The sequence below is a fragment of the Trachypithecus francoisi genome, unplaced genomic scaffold (assembly GCF_009764315.1).
Source record: "Trachypithecus francoisi isolate TF-2019V2 unplaced genomic scaffold, Tfra_2.0 Lachesis_group8, whole genome shotgun sequence".
NCBI lineage: Eukaryota > Metazoa > Chordata > Mammalia > Primates > Cercopithecidae > Trachypithecus > Trachypithecus francoisi.
This window is the reverse complement of record NW_022681473.1, coordinates 8,479,337-8,499,370: the sequence shown is the minus strand read 5'-3', so window position 1 is coordinate 8,499,370 and position 20,034 is coordinate 8,479,337. Positions and strand designations below refer to the sequence as shown.

The following is a 20,034-nucleotide window of genomic DNA, read 5'->3' as shown; positions in this document are numbered from 1 at the left end:
TTCATCATGTTGGTCAGGCTGGTCTTGAACTCCTGACCTCAGGTTATCCACCTTCCTCGGCCTCCTAAAGTGCTGGACTCGCCCTGAATTCTTTAATGTGTGAGATCCAAGGACCCTCTCTTGGGGTCTGGATGGGCCCTTTCCTGTTAACACTGGGATTGCAGGCATAAGCCACCAAGTTCAGCCACCTTTGAGGCAGGAAAGTAGGGTCTGGAGGCAGGCAACATATAAGGCCGATTTACACTTCAGTTATGACAGGAAATATCCTCTCCTTAGGGCGTACACCCTAAATGACTTTGTAACTTTACTTCATCCCCTTCATTTACACAGGGCGTATCCCAAATAACCAAGGGTATTTAAACTCCAACAAATCCTGTAACTCGCCCTATGCTCAGCCGGCCCCCACACTGCAGTGTACTTTCATTTTCAATAACTCGTGTATTCCTTCCTTGCTTTGTGCGTTTTGACCAATTCTTTTTTTTTTTTGTTTTTTTTTTTTTTTTTTTGAGACAGAGTCTCGCTCTGTCGCCCAGGCTGGAGTGTAGTGGCATGATCTTGGCCCACTGCACACTCCGCCTCCCGGGTTCAGGCCATTCTCCTGCCTCAGCCTCCCGAGCAGCTGGGACCACAGATGCCCGCCAAAACGCCCGGCTAATTTTTTTTTTTTTTTTGTAGAGACGGGGTTTCACCGTGTTGGCCAGGATGATCTCGATCTCCTGACTTCGTGATCCGCCCGCCTCGGCCTCCCAAAGTGCTGGGATTACAGGCGTGAGCCACCGTGCCCAGCCGTTTTGTCCAATTCTTTAAGATGCCAAGAATCTGGACACCCTTCACCGGTGACATCTTCACACTTTTGAGGAGTACTCATGGGGTATTTTGTAGAATGTTTCTCAATTGGTATTTGTCTGATCTTTTTCTCATGATAAGGCTGGAGGTAGCTGGGATTTCAGGTGTGAGCCACCATGCCCAGTCTCCAAATCCTGTTTACACAAAAAATTTTAATAATTAGCCAGCCTTGGTAGTGCGCGCCTGTAGTCCCAGCTACTCGGGAGCCTGAGGTGGATCACTTGATCCAGGGAGGCGGAGGCTGCAGTGAGCGGAGATTATGCCTGTCCGGCTGCACTCCAGCCTGGGCGAGACAGACCTTGTTTCAAAAAAAAAAAAAAAAGCCTAATATGGCCGGGCGCCATGGCTCACGCCTGTAATCCCAGCACTTTGGGAGGCCGAGGCGGGCGGATCACAAGGTCAAGAGATCCAGACCATCCTGGCCAACATGGTGAAACCCCGCCTCTACTGAAAATACAAATATTAGCTGGGTACTCCGGAGGCTGAGGCAAGAGAATCGCTTGAACCCGGGAGGCAGAGGTTGCAGGGAGCCAAGATGGCGCCACTGCACTCCAGCCTGGCGACAGAGCGAGACTCCGTCTCAAAAATAAAAAAAAGCCCAATACACAAAATAAAGCTAGGAATCTTTCCTGAGTCCTCCTGCCTACGGAGTGAAGTCCACAGACCTGGGGGAGCGTTCGAGCCCCTCTAAGCCCACTTCCTTTCTCCAGCCTCGCGTGCAGTTCACTCCCGACAACACCTCCCGCCGCCACAAGGAGACGCCCGAGGACTGCCCTCTGTCAAAGCCCAAACCGTATTGCCACGTGACCCGCTCCGCATCCACGTGAACAGCGTCGCACCCGGTGGGCGTCACGTGACGGACTCACCAGTTCTCCAATCCCTGTGCACGTTGTGGGGTTTCCACCTACGGCTCGGCCTGAGGCTTGTAACACTCCGTTTTCCCCAGAGTCACAGGTGCAGTCTTGCCCCTTGCAGCTGGGTCGCGGTGTCTCTCAAAAGTCCCCCTCTACAGGGGCTTCGTGAGGCCCGGGCCTACAACGGGCTCGGTCCCGGAAGTGACGTCTCCCACAGGGGCCGGAAGTGGCAGTGGAGGGAGGGAAGATGGCGGAGGTGGTGAGTCCGGTGCCCGGGGCGGGGCGGAGGGAGCCAGGGGAGGTGGGTAGAGCCCGAGGCCCCCCAGTAGCCGACCCTGGCGCCGCGCTGTCTCCCCAGGGGGAGATAATCGAGGGCTGCCGCCTACCCGTGCTGCGGCGGAACCAGGACAACGAAGATGAGTGGCGTGAGTGACGTTGGGGGGCGGGGCTAAGGAACCTGAGGGCGAGGGGCGGGAGGGATTCAACTGAACCCCCGGGATGGGGAGGGGCCTCTGGAATTATGGGGCGGGCGGGGCGCAGATACTCCCATGAAGGGGCGTGGCTCTTAGCTGCTCCGAGAGGTACAGGGCGGGGCCTGGAAAGGGGTGGCAGTAGTGACTGAAGGAGGCTTAGGAGAGACCTTCTAAGTGCTGGAGCTTAGGGATCCGGCCTTGGGGTGGAGTTCAGGTCGTGGAAGGGTGGAGTCTCTTAGGCTGGCCCGGCCCGTCTAAGGCCTCTGCCTATGCTATTCCCATAGCCCTGGCCGAGATCCTGAGCGTGAAGGACATCAGTGGCCGGAAGCTTTTCTACGTCCATTACATTGACTGTGAGTTCTGGGCCTGAGGTGGGGCATCCGGGTAGGGTTGGGGAACAGTTTTTGGCATTCTGTCCTGAGCCATCCCCACTGCTGCAGTCAACAAACGTCTGGATGAATGGGTGACGCACGAGCGGCTGGACCTAAAGAAGATCCAGTTCCCGAAGAAAGAGGCCAAGACCCCCACCAAGAACGGACTTCCTGGGTCCCGTCCCGGCTCTCCAGAGAGAGAGGTGGTGAGTAGGTCCCCCACTTCACCTCTTCTCTCCTGCCTCGTGTTTCTCTTATCTGTTGGCATTAGGGGCTCCTGGATGGGCAGTAGGCGGCTCCCTCTCACCCTGACTTCATCTTGCAAAGGATGGGGGCCGAATTGCACATGTAGCTCCCAGAGTCCAGTAGCCAGTCCTGTGTCCTTCAGAAGGCGAGGGTGGGGTTTGATAATTTTGAGCTGAGGGACCCCTATTCCCCTTCCCCATTCCACTGCCATCCCCGCCCCAGAGGAAGACCCTGGACCTATCTCTACAGCCGGCCTCGGCCCAGGCCAGCGGGAAGACCTTGCCAATCCCGGTCCAGATCACACTCCGCTTCAACCTGCCCAAGGAGCGGGAGGCCATTCCCGGTGGCGAGCCTGACCAGCCGCTCTCCTCCAGCTCCTGCCTGCAGCCCAACCACCGCTCAACGGTACCCTCAGCAATTCCAGGGACCTTGCTTTCTTCTCAGGTCCCACCTTCTCTACCTTCTGACCCACCTTTGTTGGTTTCTCTCTGCAGAAACGGAAGGTGGAGGTGGTTTCACCAGCAACTCCTGTGCCCAGCGAGACAGCCCCGGCCTCGGTTTTTCCCCAGGTGAGTTTCCCAAACCATCTCTTGTTCCCTTTCTCTCTCTACTCTCTGGTGGCCTTTTTCAGGCTTATCTCACAGCCATCCCTTCTTTTATTACTATATCTGCAGAATGGAGCAGCCCGTAGGGCAGTGGCAGCCCAGCCAGGACGGAAGCGAAAATCAAATTGTTTGGGCACTGATGAGGTGGGTCTGGGGAGCAACAGAAAGAGCTAGGTGAAAAGGAAGGGATGCAGGCAGGGTGGAGAGTTAGTGATGAGTTTAAAAATAAAGAAGGGGTGGTAGGCAGGGCTAGTGTTGGTGGGATTAGGAGCTAGGCAGAACATGGTTCAAATGAGTCATTGGGGCTGGGTGCCATGGCTCATACCTGTAATCCCAGCACTTTGGGAGGCCAACCAAGGCGGGCAGATCACCTGAGGTCAGGAGTTCGACACCAGCCTGACCAACATGGTGAAACCTTGTCTCTACTAAAAATACAACAATTAGCCAGGCGTAGTGGCAGGCGCCTATAATCCCAGCTACTCGGAAAGCTGAGGCAGGAGAATTGCTTGAACCCTGGAGGTAGAGGTTGCAGTGAGCCAAGATCATGCCACTGCACTCTAGCCTGGGCGACGGAGCGAGACTCCATCTCAAAAACCAGAGTCATTTGGTGATCTTTTCCACATCATCAATCCCTTAGGGTTTCAGGTTTTTATCCGGAAATTGGGGATCATGGTACCTCCCCTATAGGGTTGCTGTTAGGCTTGAAGGAAACCTGTCAAAGGGCTGTGAGCTGTGGTGTCCTGCTGAGCTGTTTCTTATAACCTGGTATTTTCCACTGGCCCTGGGCAGGACTCCCAGGACAGCTCAGATGGAATACCATCAGCACCACGCATGACTGGCAGCCTGGTGTCTGACCGAAGCCACGACGACATCGTCACCCGGATGAAGAACATCGAGTGCATTGAGCTGGGCCGGCACCGCCTCAAGCCGTGGTACTTCTCCCCGTACCCGCAGGAGCTCACCACATTGCCTGTTCTCTACCTGTGCGAGTTCTGCCTCAAGTACGGCCGTAGCCTCAAGTGTCTTCAGCGTCACTTGGTATGAGGGGTCCAGGGAGGCTGCCTTCCCAGCACCCTCCACGTTGCCCTTGTTCCTGACCCTCCTCTCTTCCCCAGACCAAGTGCGACCTACGACATCCTCCAGGCAATGAGATTTACCGCAAGGGCACCATCTCCTTCTTTGAGATTGATGGACGTAAGAACAAGGTTAGTGTCTGAGAGGCAGTGGGCGCTGGGGTGAGTCAAATGACATCTTCTTGCTCAGGTAAACACTGACCAGTCAAGCCAGCAGATCAGTTCACCCCATATTTATTGAGTTCCCGCTGTCTGGCAGGTGCTGGTAGCCAGGAATGAGACAGTCTCTCTTCTCTGACAGCTTAGTCCATGGGAGAGACAGACATACCAATGACCTCTTAGCTCCCAGTGTCTTAAGTGTCATGAAAGAGAGGGTAGGGTAGGAGGACCCGAAGGAGGCGGTTGGCAAAGCTTCACAGAGGGTTACTTTGGAGCCTTGGTGGATGACAGTGGCTGAGGCAGTTTCTTGCAGTGGTGCTGAGGAGGCGGCATGGATGCATAGAGATGGTCTTTGTGAAAGGCACAGATCATTCTGGCTGGGAGGCAAAAAAGGGAAGTAGAGGGAAGGCTCTTAAAGGGGACAGAGCTCAGGTGATGAAGATGCTGTGTTAACCACCATTTTGTAATTATTAACGTGGACCTGGGCATCCAAGTGGCAGTACCCAGCAGCAGGTGGTTAAAAAGCAATTTCTGGGCCGGGCGCGGTGGCTCAAGCCTGTAATCCCAGCACTTTGGGAGGCCGAGACGGGCGGATCACAAGGTCAGGAGATCGAGACCATCCTGGCTAACCCGGTGAAACCCCGTCTCTACTAAAAAATATAAAAAACTAGCCGGGCGAGGTGGCGGGCGCCTGTAGTCCCAGCTACTCGGGAGGCTGAGGCAGGAGAATGGTGTAAACCCGGGAGGCGGAGCTTGCAGTGAGCTGAGATCCAGCCACTACACTCCAGCCTGGGCGACAGAGCGAGACTCCATCTCAAAAAAAAAAAAAAGCAATTTCTGGGCTGGGCGTGGTGGCTCATGTCTGTAATCCCAGCAGTATGGGAGGCCGAGGCGGGTGGATCACGAGGTCAGGAGATCGAGACCATCCTAACACGGTGAAACCCCGTTTCTACTAAAAAATACAAAAAATAAGCCGGGCGTGGTGGTGGGCGCCTGTAGTACCAGCTGCTTGGGAGTCTGAGGCAGGAGAATGGCATGAACCCAGGAGGCGGAGCTTGCAGTGAGCCGAGATTGCGCCACTTCACTCCAGCCTGGGCAACAGGGTGAGACTTCGTCTAAAAAATAAATAAACAAAAAGCAGTTTCTGGCTGGGCACAGTGGCTGATACCTGTAACCCCAGCACTTTGGGAGGCTGAGGTGGGCCAATCACTTGAGCCCAGAATTTCGAGACTAGCCTGGGCAACATGGAGAAACCCCGTCTCTACTAAAAATAAAAAATTTGGCTGGGCACGGTGGCTCATGCCTGCAATCCCAGCACTTTGGGAGGCCAAGGCGGGCAGATCATGAGGTCAGAAGATCGAGGCCATCCTGGCTAACACGGTGAAACCCCATCTCTACTAAAAATAGAAAGAATTAGCTGGGCGTGGTGGTGGGCGCCTGTAGTCCCAGCTACTCGGGAGGCTCAGGCAGGAGAATGGCATGAACCCAGAAGGCGGAGCTTGCAGTGAGCCGAGATTGCGCCACTGCACTCCAGCCTGGGTGACAGAGCGAGACTCTGTCTCTATAAATAAACAATTAATTAATTTAGCTGGGTGTAGTGGTACACATCTGTAGTCCCAGGTACTCAGGAGGCTGAGTTGGGAGAATCACCTGAGCCTGGGAAGTCAAGGCTGCAGTGAGCCATGATTGCATGATTGCACCACTGCACTCCATCCTGGGCGACAGGAGTGAGACCCTGTCTCAAAAAAAAAACCCACAATGTCTGAAATGCAGGAGAAATCGTGTGCAGAGGTAAGGTTAAGCAGCATGATTCATAATTTTGCTGGGGTAACCCCTAAGGCAGTTATTTTGTTAAATTACATAATTCCTTAACTTTGTCGTAGAGTAGCAGATCAGTTCCCAGGAGGTGTGACTGTGGATGCAGAATGTTAGGTTTTTTTTTTTTTGAGACGGAGTCTCACTTTGTTGCCCAGGCTGGAGTGCAGTGGCACGATCTTGGCTTGCTGCAAGCTCCACCTCCCGGGTTCACGCCATTCTCCTGCCTCAGCCTCCCAAGTAGCTGGGACTACAGGCGCCCGCCACCACGCCCGGCTAATTTTTTGTATTTTCAGCAGAGACGGGGTTTCACCGTGTTAGCCAGGATGGTCTCAATCTCCTGACCTCATGATCCGCCCGCCTTGGCCTCCCAAAGTGCTGGGATTACAGGCGCCCGGCAGAATGTTAGGTTTTTTAGCAGCTAGACTCCCAAGACTGTCAGGGAGAGAGCTTCTCTGAGGAGCGGTGGTCAGAGTCTGACTTTGGACACATTTGGTTTATTGATTGCTGTTAAAAACATTACAGGGTGGTGGAGTCTCCTGGCCAGGCTTAGATGGAGCTGCGCGGAGCAAGTCGGGAAACTTGCCTGACTGAGCAGGGAGGCAGACACCATCACACATCTGGCACACAGGCTTTTCAACACTGAGGAGCAGCCCCTGCATAAGCTGTGGGCTGGTGGAGTGGGTCAGGCCCAGCCAGGGAAGAATACTCATCACCTATCAGTCTGGGGTATAGCACGAACAGTGAAGCTCCTGGTTGACCCTGAACCACTGGCCAGGCTCAAGGCAGGGTACCCAGAATGGTGACAAGCCTTTTCTCTTGCAGAGTTATTCCCAGAACCTGTGTCTTTTGGCCAAGTGTTTCCTTGACCATAAGACACTGTACTATGACACAGACCCTTTCCTCTTCTACGTCATGACGGAGTATGACTGTAAGGGCTTCCACATCGTGGGCTACTTCTCCAAGGTCAGTGCCTGTCCAGGCTGTCCCTGTGCCCTGTCCTGAGCCAGGTCCCTTCCCTGACACTCACCTGCCCCCTTTTCCAGGAGAAAGAGTCGACAGAAGACTATAATGTGGCCTGCATCCTAACCCTGCCTCCCTACCAGCGCCGGGGCTACGGCAAGCTGCTGATCGAGTTCAGTGAGTATGTGTGCTGCGGCCAGGGGGTAGTGCACCCATCATCGGTGCCTCATAGGCAGATGTGCCAGGCTACTGTGATTCTCAACCGTGGCTGTGCAGCCCGGTCTCTAGGGGAGCCAGCCAGAAATAACAGTAGCACTCTCCCAGAGTTCTCTCCATTCAGGCTGACTGCCCTGCTTATCTGGGGTAGGTTCGCAGCCCTACAGTTTGCTCCTTGGCCAGGGTTCTAAGTGCCACTCAGTTTTCCCCAGATCTGACTTACATGCTCCTGCCTGGGGCCATGGGCAGGTGAGTGAGCTGCTGGTGCTCATGTATCTGGTAACGGGCATGCCATGATACAAGTCCTTGGGCGAGGACCAGTGGTTAATGTCCCCAGTTGTCCCCTGAGCCGTGCAGGCAGGTGTCCAAAATGCTGTCAACAGATACACGTAAGCATGGAATTGTCCCTTGCGCCTTGTGTCCAGTGAGGTCAGTCTCTTAAAGCCAGAAGGGACTCTGACCTCCATCACACATGAGCTCTTCAGTGCCCTCCCCAACCCTGAGGCCCCTTCTCCTTCCCAGCCTCTTCCCCATCAGCCCCCATTCTATCTCACCATTCACTTGGAATAACTAAGCTCTGACCTGAGAAGAGGAAGTTCTAGCTGTTTGCCTGGTGAAGACACAGAGGCTTTACTTGATCAAGGTTATGGTCCATTCGAGAAGTTTATTGGTTAAGTGATGCCCAGATGGGGTCACATCCTCAGAACTTCTCAGCCTGGTAGCACAAGTGGATGCTTGAAGAAACTCAGTCTTGGAGCTCAGACCGCAATGGAGATGGGATGTGGGTGGGACTACCAAGGGGCTAAGGTCCATTGTGAGGGTGAGGAAGGGCTTCCAAAAGTCACAAACATCCCAAGTCCCTGGTGGGGAGAATGAAGACACTGCCCAAGAGATGTGAAGCCGCTCAGGGCTGTGCAGGGTCAGAGGATCTCACTGGGGACTGCCTCCCACTGCCCAGCTATCAGCATGAGTTGCAGGGAAACAGCCATGGTGGGGGTCAGTCATCTGGCTCTCAGGAATGGTCTCCCCAACTTGGGAAGCACCTTGGTGCACCTTTTCTCCTTGCATTCTCACAACCACCCAGTCAGGCCACTCAGGTCTTAGCACCTGACACTCCCAAGATCCCAGCTAGGAGGACTGATTTGACTGAGAATTCAAGCATTCTCAGGCCTGGATTACAGACAGAAATCTGTCCCCACTTCCTTCCTTACATGCCCAGACACAGAGCCTGGGATGGCAAAGGAAAATTGGAGGCACTTTCTTCCCCTGAGCCATTTTCCCTGCATCCCCTGCCCATAAGCCTTCACTGGCCTCTGATCAATCTCGTGGTTGACTGCAGCTGCTCCTCTCAGTGCTCTCATGCCCTCCACTGTGCTCAGCTCCCAGGGGAAGAGTGAATACTCGTTAGTTCTTCCTGAGGGAACTGAGGCACAGAGAGGCGGAGGCCACAGAACTGCCAAGTGGCAGGGCCATGATGGGAACTAGGCAGCCTGCCTTGGCAACCTGTGTTTTTAAATGTTGCTTATGTTCATCTGTGACCTCTTACTCACCCTCTCCTGCTCCATTGCTTTAGGCTATGAACTCTCCAAAGTGGAAGGGAAAACAGGGACCCCCGAGAAGCCCCTTTCAGACCTTGGCCTCCTATCCTATCGAAGTTACTGGTCCCAGACCATCCTGGAGATCCTGATGGGGCTGAAGTCAGAGAGCGGGGAGAGGCCACAGATCACCATCAAGTGAGCCTGGCGCTGCCTACCTGGGGGTACATGGCATGGCCTGTCTGTTCCTGGGCTTTGTCACTCTGTCCTGGGGCTCCTGGGGACAGATGAAGGTCCTCAGGGGACCTGACCTTTGCTCTCCTACAGTGAGATCAGTGAAATCACCAGCATCAAGAAGGAGGATGTCATCTCCACTCTGCAGTACCTCAATCTCATCAACTACTACAAGGTAGGGAGGCAGGCATGGCGGAGACAGGTTTGTGGGATGCAGAGTGCAGGCCCCTGTGGGCTGGCCACTTGCTGAACCCATCTCCTCTGCCCAGGGCCAGTACATCCTCACACTGTCAGAGGACATCGTGGATGGCCATGAGCGGGCCATGCTTAAGCGGCTCCTGCGGATTGACTCCAAGTGTCTGCACTTCACTCCCAAGGACTGGAGCAAGAGGGGGAAGTGGTGACCAGGCACTGCTCACTGCAATGCCAAGACAGCAGGACTGGGGCTGATAGCCCACCCCGCCCCCACTGCAGCTCCCACAAAGCACTCTAAGGGAGATGGGGCTGAAAAGCTTGAAAAGGAGGGGACAGGCCTGGCAGGGCCCATTGGTGCCCGGCACCAAGGCGAGCTCAGGGCTCAGGCTAACTCCAAGGTCAGCTGGCCACAGGCCCAGGCCTGCTCTGAACCAGGGACCAGAGGGAGCCAGGCAGCTGTGTACAGTGAGATGGGGGGTGGGGGAGTTCTGTACAGAGGGCTGGTGGTTGTAAAAATTTCTTTTGTAAAGTAGAAGTTGGGGGTGGGGTGGGTGCTGGCTGCAAAAAATTCTGGCTTCTCTTATCCCCATTGCCCACGGCAATAAATTGTTTCTATATGCCAGAGCCATGCAAGGTTCTTGGGGGAAAGGGGTCCATGCTGGCTTAGGGGCTCTAAGGTGCTGGGACTCACAGGTGCTGTGAAGAGCTCCTTTATTGGGGTGATGGAATCAGTGGTTCCAAAGAGCTGGTTTACTGCTGTGAAGGGATCGCAGCTTTGAATTTCAAGCTCTGGTTCTCAGTCCTCGGGCACCTGTGCGTGAATCTGCAAGAGGAGTCGCCTGTACTGTTGGACTTGTAAGGCAGGGCGGCAGGCTGGCCCCCAGACCCGGGGAAGGACCCAGCTGTTCAGAATAACCCCTTCTAGACATGCTAGGAAGAGTGGTCAGGGAGCTACGTTTCCCACGCACTACCCAGTAGAATCCTCCAGGCTCCGTCTGCCCAATTGTGCTCCCCAACCCATCCACCCGGGGACAAGACGGACCTCCTCATCTACTCACCGCTGCCGCAAGACTGGGCCAAGTTAGGGCCCCACGCACTTTGGCATCCGGGCCAGGGATGGTCTCCAGACCCCACAGGGTGAAGTGGCTGAAGCTGGCAGTGGCTCCAATGAAGCGGTCCTGAGGAAGGGGCCTGGCTCAGCATTGGGACTACAGCTCCCGCCCGCACCCCCTTTCAACCCTATCCCTTTGCTCACAAAGTCCCGTTCCAGCGGCGACTCCTCTTCGTCGTCAGTCCCGGAATCCCGCAAGGGGTCTGGCTTCCCCATGGACACTTCCTTCTCTTCCGTCACCATCACGTATCCCACGAGGCCAGGCGGCACCGCCATCTCCTCGCCCCGTAGACAGCGGCCCCGAAATGACACTTCGAGTCCTGGAGCGGGAGGCGCAAAGAGCTTCAGGCAGGACCCACACTGGGCCCAGGACCTGAGCCCTGCGGGTCGAGCCCAGAGCCGCCCTCCCGCCACTTCCGGACGCACCACAACCCCCCCGGAGCCCAGGAGATGAGGGGCGTGCGGGCCGGCGCGCCGGCTGCCGGGAGCTGTAGTCCGGCCGCGATGCTCACCCTCGGGGCCCTGGCGGATGGCGGGCGTGAAGAAGCGCCCCACCGGGGCGGGCCCGTCCACCGCGACCTCGCAGGGCAGCAGGTGCAGTGTGACGGGCGCGGCGTCCCGCAGCGTGGCGGAGCGCAAGTGGACGCGGTGCCTCTCGATGGCCGCCTCGTCGCCGCTCTCCATCCTCGCTTCTACGCGACGCAAGGGCTCGCGGGTTGGCGCTGAAGCTGGCGCGGAAAGCGCGCAGGGCCTCTTAGGAAGCCCCCGCAGAGCCTCACGGGAAGCCGCCGCGGAGCTTCACGGGAAGTGTAGTCCCCTTACCCTTAACGCTTTCCCTGGGTCCAAGTCCCAGGACTCCCCTCCCCTCCCTTCCCTTCCCCGCCCCGCCCAGTCCCTCCCCTCCCCTCCTCTCCCCTCCTCTCCCCTCCCTTCCTCCCTTCCTCCCCTCTTTCCCCTTCCCTTCGTTGCTTTCCTTCCCTTCCTTACCTCTTTCTTTCTTTGTCTTTTTATTTTTTAGAGTCTCATTCTGTCGCCCAGGCTGGTGTGCAGTGGCGCGATTTCAGTTTCACTGCAACCTACGCCTCCCGGGTTCAAGCGATTCTCCTGCCTCAGCCTCCGGAGTAGCTGGCATTACATGCTTGCACCACCACGCCCGCCTAATTTTTATATTTTTAGTAGAGACGGGGTTTCGCTATGTTGGCCAGGCTGGTCTCGAACTACTGACCTCAGGTGATCCTCCAGCCTTGGCCTGCCGAAGTGTTTGGATTACAGGCGTGAGCCACCGCGCCCAGCCAGGTTTTTTTCTTGTATTGTTTTTAATGGGACATGATCGTTGTAAAAATCTAAAACAATTCTGAAGTCTTTATATTGGTTGGTAGATGGGTTCTTCATTTTTAGTTTATTAGGAACATCAACCCTTTTCTCAAATGCATTGAAAATGTTTTATCTGCGGTCTGTCTTGCAAACCTGTGTAAAGGTGATTTTTGGTGGACAAAGACTTATTTTTTTTGTTGTTTGTTTTAGACAAGGTCTCACTCGCCTAGGCTGGAGTGCAGTGGTTTGATTGGCTAACTGCAGCCTCGACCTCCCAGGCTTAATCCATCCCCCAACCTCAGCCTCCCGTGTAGCTAGAACCACAGGCCTGCGCCACCACGCGGCTAATTTTTGTATTTTTGGTAGAGGCATAGTTTTGCCATGTTGCCCAGGTCTTGAACTCCTGGACTCAAGCTATCTGCCCGCTTTGGCCTTCCAAATCACGCTGGAATTACAGGCGTGAGCCACGGTACCCAGGATAAAGACTTATTTTTTGTAGTCAAATTTATCAACATTTTTCAGTATTTTAGATTTCACAATTCTCTCTTTTTGGTTTCTCAACTCTTCTCTAATGTTTATTTGTTCAGACACCCAACTTAGATATATTTTTTCAAGTTCTCACATAAACACAAAACTGGAAATTTAGATTTAAATTGCGTTTAATTTATATATCCCTGGACATCTGGGAGCTGGCCTTGGTATTCTGTTGAACATAAATTTCAGAGAACATCAGCATCGGACAAGGTCACTCTGTGACCATGAGGGAGCAAGAGGGGGCAGAAACAGAACCTCTCCATCATCACATCTGAATGCTGGCAAAGGTGAACACTGTCCAAACCCACAAAAGGCATGAAACATCCCTCTTTCTCCCACAGGAGAGTGACTGTTGTTTCCTTACCAATTACAGCACTAGCCTCCAACTAATCTTCTCTCCTGGGCAAGATTCATTAAGATAGTCTGTCTTAGACATACCCCCACCTCTGACAGCATCCAAGCCAGAGAGAAGCCTGGCTTCCCTAAACCCTGACTGAAATCACTGAACATGGGCACAAATCCTCCTTTAAGTCCTTTCTAGCACCTTCTTACTGAAATGCCCCAGAGTGCAGGAGTAATATGCCCAATTTGTTCAACCGCAGATGTATTCCTGGTGGTCTTTGGCTAGAGTGGGAGATTAATTTAGAAAAAGGCTTGCTTTAGTTTTCTATCACGAAATACATAATTCCATTTATTCACATCTTCTTGGATATCCGTACAGTTGTGAGGTTTTGTTCATATATAATAGTTATTAATACATATTGTAAAGTTTATTTCTTCCTAGGTTATATTAATAATTGTTTGTATTAAAAACTGAGGGGCTGGGCATGACTGGTTCACACCTGTAATTCCAGTGCTTTAGGAGGCCAAGATGGGGGAAGATTGCTTGAGGCCAGGAGTTCGAGACCAGCCTGGGAAACATAGCAAGACTCTGTTTCTACAAAGAAAAAAATGTTTTAAACATGAGTGGGGCACAGCGGCATGTGCCTGTAGTCCCAGCTACTCAAGAAGCTGAGGTGGGAAGATCACTTAAGCCTAGGAGTTTGAGGCTGCCATTCAGGTCACAACTGCACCGCTGCACACCAGCCTGGGTTACAGAGGAAGACCCTGTCTCTAAAAACCAAAATTGGGGCTTTTATTTTTTCTTTTTATTTTCTGACTGATTTTTTTTTTTTTTTAATCTATAGCAGGGGGTGGCAAACTTTTTCTGTAAGGGGTCAAATACTAAATATTTTAGGTTTTATGGACTTTATGGTCTCTGTCACAGCTACTCAACTTCACCATTATAGCATGGAAAAACAGCCATAGATAATACATACATGAATGAGCATTGTTGTGTTCCAGTAAATCTTTGCAAAAACAGACAGTGGGTTGGATTTGAACCACAGGCCATATTTTTCAGACCCCTTGTCTGTAGCAAACCTGTTGATTTTTATATGTTAAATTTCAAACTAGATATCTACTGAATTCTTTTGTTCCTAATGATTATTTTATTTTCTTAAGAAAATAAAATATTAGCCAGAATTAGCCACCTCTCTCTCAAATAATGATAATTTCACCTCATCATTACATCTTCTTTTTTGTTTGTTTGTTTTCATTATACCTTGTAATTTGTTGTCTTTCTTTTTTTTTTTTTTTTTGAGACGAAGTCTCGCTCTGTCGCCAGGCTGGAAGTGCAGTGACCGGATCTCAGCTCACTGCAAGGTCCGCCTCCCGGGTTTATGCCATTCTCCTGCCTCAGCCTCCCGAGTAGCTGGGACTACAGGCACCCGCCACCTCGCCCGGCTAGTTTTTTGTATTTTTTTTAGTAGAGATGGGGTTTCACCGTGTTCGCCAGGATGGTCTTGATCTCCTGACCTCGTGATCCGCCCGTCTCGGCCTCCCAAAGTGCTGGGATTACAGGCTTGAGCCACCGCGCCCACCGCGCCTGGCCAGATTTACTTTTCTTTGGGGCCTGTTACTGGAGAATTACTGTGTTTCTTTGGAGGAGTTGTATTTCCTGCATTCTCATGTTTCTTGTGCGTTTATATTCATATCTGCACATTGGGTGTAATAGTCCATCCTTCCAGTTTTATGGAGTGGCTTTCACAGGGAAGTCTTTTTTCTGTAGATGTATCTATAGTGTTGGTTGATTAGGGCATTTTGGCTTTGGTTCTGAGTGGGTGCCATAGTGTAGTCTTCATATGATTTATTCAGTTGTAATCAATGTCAGTGGTATCTGTGAATTCCTGAGTAGCTTAAGCTATAGTTGTTTGTGGAGGCTTTGGTGAGGCTTTGCTGGGGCCTGGGGCACCAGGTAGGCTGGTCATCAGGCCTCCAGGTAGCACATAAAGGGCACTAGCTGTTGTGATAGTGAGCCCCAGGGTGACTGGTCTTCAGGACTCCAGGCATCTCATGAGGGCACTAGTAGTGGTGGCAGTGGACCAGATTTTAGGTCCTCGGGCAGTGCATGTTGGTGCATGGTAGCCCTGCTGCTGGAGGGAGTGGGGTTGTTGTCTGTGGTTATGGCCCTGAACAGACAGCTCTCAGGTTTAGGGAGCACACATTTTGGCTCCATATATCCTGAGGGCAGTCTCTCTGATATACTGGACCACCTGTTCCCCGGGGTATAGGGCAATGTGTGGGCTTAGGTGCTGGGGACCCATTTTCACTATTATTACTTTGCATAAACAGTTACCTATTAGATCAATTATGAATAATAAAAAATAAATGAGATTTGTTTTACTTTAATTTATTCCTTCTCTAATGATCTTCCTTTATTCATATAGATCTGAACTTCTGGACACTATAATTTTCTTTTTTTTTTTTTTGAGACGGAGTCTCGCTCTGTCGCCCAGGCTGGAGTGCAGTGGCCAGATCTCAGCTCACTGCAAGCTCCGCCTCCTGGGTTCACGCCATTCTCCTGCCTCAGCCTCCCGAGTAGTAGAGCTGGGACTACAGGCGCCGCCACCTCGCCCGGCTAGTTTTTTGTATTTTTAGTAGAGACGGGGTTTCACCGTGTTAGCCAGGATGGTTTCGATCTCCTGACCTCGTGATCCGCCCGTCTCGGCCTCCCAAAGTGCTGGGATTACAGGCTTGAGCCACCGCGCCCGGCCATAATTTTCCTTCCCTCAGAAGAACTTCTAACATTTCTTGCAAGGCTGGTCTACTAATAACAAACACCCTCAGTTTTTGTTTGTCTGAGTAAGCCTCCTTCACTTTTGAAAGACAGTTTCACTGGCTACAGAATTCTAGGTTTTTCATTCAACATTTTAAATGTTTCCCTCCATTCTTTTCTTGCTTGCATGGCTTCTGATGAAAAGTCTGATGTAATTCTTTTCCTTGTCCTTCTGTAATTAAGGCATTCTCCCACCGTGGTTTCTGTGAAGAATTTCTCTTTGTCTTTGGTTTTCTGGAGTTTTCTGAATTAATGTGCCTAGATATAGACTTTTATTTTTATTGATTTATTTATTTTTTTAAGACAGAGTTTTGCTCTGTCACCACGCTGGAGTACAGTGGCACGATCTTGGCTCACTGCAACCTCTGTCTCCTAGGTTCGAGCGATTCTTCTGCCTCAACCTCCCGAATATCTGGGACTACAGGCACATGCCACCACACCCAGCTAATTTTTGTATTTTTAGTAGAGACAGGGTTTCACCATCTTGGCCAGGATAGTCTCCATCTCTTGACCTCGTGATCCACCCCCTCAGCCTCCCAAAGTGCTGGGATTACAGGCATGCGCTACTGCCCCAACCTAGACATAGATTTTTAATTGTTTTTTTCAATTAAAAACATTGTGTTAAAATCGACATAACATAAAATTTACCATTTTACCCTTTTTTTTTTTGAGATGGAGTCTGGCTCTGCCGCCCAGGCTGGAGTGCAGTGGCCAGCTCTCAGCTCACTGCAAGCTCCGCCTCCCGGGTTCACGCCATTCTCCTGTCTCAGCCTCCCGAGTAGCTGGGACTACAGGCGTCCGCCTCGTCGCCCGGCTAGTTTTTTGTATTTTTAGTAGAGACGGGGTTTCACCGTATTAGCCAGGATGGTCTCGATCTCCTGACCTCGTGATCCGCCCGTCTCGGCCTCCCAAAGTGCTGGGATTACAGGCTTGAGCCACCGCGCCCGGCCAACCATTTTACCCATTTTTTAAAAGATGGGAGCCTCACTAGGTTGCCCAGGCTGGAGTACAGTGGCTATTTGCAGGCACAATCATAGCATACTACAACCTTGAATTCCTGGCCTCAAGTGATAGTCTTACTTCAACGTCTCAAGTAGCTAGGACTATAGGCACACACCACTATGCCCAGCTTCAATCATTTTTTTTTTCTTTTTCTTTTGGGACGGAGTCTTGCTCTGCCACCCAGGCTGGAGTGCAATGAAGTAATCTTGGCTTACTGCAACCTCTGCCTCCCAGGCTCAAGCAATTCTCCTGCCTCAACCTCCCGAGTAGCTGGGATTACAGGCGTCTGCCACCATACCCAGCTAATTTTTGTATTTTTAGTAGACACAGGGTTTCACCATGTTGGCCAGGCTGTTCTTGAACTCCTGACCTCAGGTGATCTGCCTGCCTCAGGCTCCCAAAGTGCTGGCATTACAGGCATGAGACACTGCGACCAGCCACTTTAACCAATTTTAAGTGTACAATGCAGTGATACTAAATACATTTGCAATGTCGTGCAACCATCCCCACCATCCATCTCTATAACTCTTATCATTTTGTAAAACTGAAACTCTACACTCATTAAACAACTACTCTCCATTACCCCTCTCCATAGGCCCTGGCAAGTACCATTCTACTTTCTCTCTCCATGACTTTGATGACTCTAAGAACCTCGTATGAGTGGAATCATACAGTATTTGTCTTTTTGTGACAAGCTTATTTTACTTAGCATAATGTCCTCAAGGTTCATCCATGTTGTAGCATATGTCAGAATTTCCTTCCTTTTAAAGTTTAAATAATATTACATTGCATTGTGTATACATCACATTTGCTTTTCTATTCATCTGTCAAGGGACACTTGTGTTGTTTTCATGTTTTAGCTATTGTGAATAATGCTGCTATATACATGAGTGTACACGTATCTCTTCAAGACCCTTGCTTTCAATTCCTTGGGGAGTAGATCTCAATAAGTGGAATTGCTAGATCATATGGTAACTGTATATTTAATATTTTGAGGAACAGCCATACAGTTTTACCCACTGGCTGTACAATTTTACATTCTCACCAACAGTACACAAGGGTTCTAATTTCTCTACATCCTTGCCAACACTTGTTATTTTGTTTTTGATAATAGCCATCCTAATGGGTGTGAGATAGTAAGTATATCATTGTGGTTGATTTGAATTTCCACAATGATTAGTGATACTGAGCCTGTTTTCATGGACTCATTGGCCATTTCTATATCTTATTTGGAAAAATGTCTATTAAAGTCTTTTGCCCATTTTTGAATCAAGTTAGCTTTTTGTTGTTGAGTTTTAGGAGTTCTCTCTATATTTTGCATAGCAATTTGGAGATATGTAATTTGCAAGTATTTTCTCCCATTCTATGGATTGCCTTTTTCCTTCATTAATATGGTGTTTTGTTGCACAAAATTTTTAATTTTCATAAAATTTGATGTCTATGTCTAAAATTTGTTGCCTGTGCCTTTGGTATCATATCCAAGAAATCATTGCCAAATTTAATGCTATGATGTTTTGACCTTATGTTTGTTTTTTTGTTTTGTTTTGTTTTGTTTTGTTTTGTTTTTGAGATGGAGTCTCGCTCTGCCGCCCAGGCTGGAGTGCTGTGGCCGGATCTCAGCTCACTGCAAGCTCCACCTCCCAGGTTCACGCCATTCTCCTGCCTCAGCCTCCCGAGTAGCTGGGACTACAGGCGCCCGCCACCTCGCCCGGCTAATTTTTTTGTATTTTTTAGTAGAGACGGGGTTTCACCGTGTTAGCCAGGATGGTCTCGATCTCCTGACTTCGTGATCCGCCCATCTCGGCCTCCCAAAGTGCTGGGATTACAGGCTTGAGCCACCGCGCCCAGCTTGTTTTTTGTTTTTTTGAGACAGGGTCTCACTCTGTCACCCAGACTAGAGTGTAATGGTACAATCTCGGCTCACTGCAACCTCCACTTTCAGGGTTCAAGTGATTCTACCGGCTCAGCCTCCCAAGTAGCTGGGACTACAGGTGTGCACCACCACACCCAGCTAATTTTTTGTGTTTTTAGTAGAGACGGGGTTTCACCATGTTGCCCAGGTTTGTCTCAAACTCCTGAGCTCAGACAACCCACCTGCCTCAGCCCCCCAAAGTGCTAGGATTACAGGTGTGAGCTACTGCATCTGGCCCTGCCCTTAGTTCTTTTCTAATAATTTTATAGTTTTAGGTCTTACATTTAGGTATTTAATCCATTTTGAGTTGATTTTTGTATATGGTGTTTTGTATATGGTCTAACTTCATTCTTCTGCATGTCAAGATCCAGTTTTCCCAGCACCATTTGTTCCAAAGACTGCCCTTTTCCTATTGGGTAGTCTTGTCAAAAATCACTGGACCATCTATTAGAGGGTTTATTTCTAGGCTCTCTATTCCATTGGTCTATGTGTCTGTCTTTATGCCAGTACCACATTGTTTTATGACTGTAGCTTTGTCATAAATTTTGAAATCAGGAAGTGTTTGTCTTCCAGTTCTTTTTCAGAATTGTTTTGGCTATTAGGGGTCTCTTTGGGGTAGAGGCAGGCGGGAATCAACTCCAGATTTGAATGAAGACTGACTGAAACCAAGAAGAGGCACCAAAAGCACCTCCCCATAAGACACACTATGAGCACCATAAGTTTACCATTGCCATGGCAACACCCAGAAGTTATCACCTCCTGCCTTGGCAACACCTGGAAGTTACTGCCGCTTGCCATGGCAACACTCAGAAGTTTCTAGCTATGTTTAGGCCGGGTGCAGTGGGTCACACCTGTAATCCCAGCACTTTGGGAGGCTGAGATGGGCAGATCGCCTAAGGTCGGGAGTTTAAGACAAGCTTAGCAAATATGGTGAAACCCTGTCTCTACTAAAAATACAAAAATTAGCAGGGTGTGGTGGTGCACACCTGTAATCCCAGCTACTTGGGAGGCTGAGACATGAGAATCATTTGAACCTGGGAGGCAGAGGTTGCAGTGAGCCTAGACCATGCCACTGCACTTCAGCCTGGGTGACAGAGTAAGAGCTGTGTTAAAAAAAAAAAAAAAAATTCTAGCTATTTTTGAATAACCCACACCTGAATTAGCATATCATTAAAAGTGGGTATAGACCGCCTCACGCCTGTAACCCCAGTACTTTGGGAGGCGGAGGCAGGCGGATCACGAGGTCAAGAGATCAAGACCATCCTGGCTAACACGGGGAAACCCCATCTCTACTAAAAATACAAAAAATTAGCTGGACGTGGTGGCGGGTGCCTGTAGTCCCAGCTACTTGGGAGGCTGAGGCCGGAGAATGGCGTGAACCCGGGAGACGGAGTTTGCAGTGAGCCAAGATCATGCCAC

At 50.9% G+C, this 20,034-nt stretch overlaps 2 protein-coding genes and 1 long non-coding RNA gene across 10 annotated transcripts in view; 1 reads left to right on the top strand and 2 right to left on the bottom strand.

The window, feature by feature from the left end:
• LOC117081733 overlaps nt 1–1,685 on the bottom strand; it is a 32,347-nt gene extending 30,662 nt beyond the window's left edge. Inside the window, exon 1 of the long non-coding RNA XR_004436256.1 lies at nt 1,512–1,685. This is a non-coding gene — a long non-coding RNA (uncharacterized LOC117081733). The remainder of the gene's footprint in view (nt 1–1,511) is intronic.
• Nucleotides 1,676–10,209, top strand: KAT5 (lysine acetyltransferase 5). 6 transcript variants are annotated; one of them, XM_033208045.1, is made up of 14 exons: nt 1,676–1,959; nt 2,059–2,125; nt 2,458–2,526; nt 2,614–2,750; nt 3,040–3,195; nt 3,285–3,359; nt 3,465–3,539; nt 4,185–4,433; nt 4,511–4,600; nt 7,268–7,408; nt 7,489–7,582; nt 9,195–9,354; nt 9,484–9,565; nt 9,660–10,209. In XM_033208045.1, exons 1-14 carry the CDS (start codon nt 1,948–1,950, stop codon nt 9,792–9,794), a joined length of 1,542 nt encoding a protein of 513 aa, XP_033063936.1. In that variant the 5' UTR covers nt 1,676–1,947; the 3' UTR covers nt 9,795–10,209. The 6 variants fall into 6 exon arrangements, with proteins under 6 accessions (XP_033063936.1, XP_033063935.1, XP_033063938.1 ...); XM_033208044.1 differs by having other exon boundaries at nt 3,013–3,195; XM_033208047.1 differs by lacking the exon at nt 3,040–3,195.
• On the bottom strand, nt 4,687–11,545 carry RNASEH2C (ribonuclease H2 subunit C). Of its 3 annotated transcripts, XM_033208050.1 has the most exons (4): nt 11,209–11,545; nt 10,841–11,016; nt 10,644–10,763; nt 8,266–10,408 (listed from the first exon to the last, which is right to left on the bottom strand). In XM_033208050.1, the coding sequence occupies exons 1-4, from the start codon at nt 11,378–11,380 to the stop codon at nt 10,382–10,384; spliced, it is 495 nt and encodes a 164-aa protein (XP_033063941.1). In that variant the 5' UTR covers nt 11,381–11,545; the 3' UTR covers nt 8,266–10,381. The 3 variants fall into 3 exon arrangements, with proteins under 3 accessions (XP_033063940.1, XP_033063941.1, XP_033063939.1); XM_033208049.1 differs by lacking the exon at nt 8,266–10,408 and adding an exon at nt 4,687–5,004 and having other exon boundaries at nt 10,841–11,483; XM_033208048.1 differs by having other exon boundaries at nt 10,841–11,478.
• Between the last annotated feature and the right edge of the window lie 8,489 nt (nt 11,546–20,034).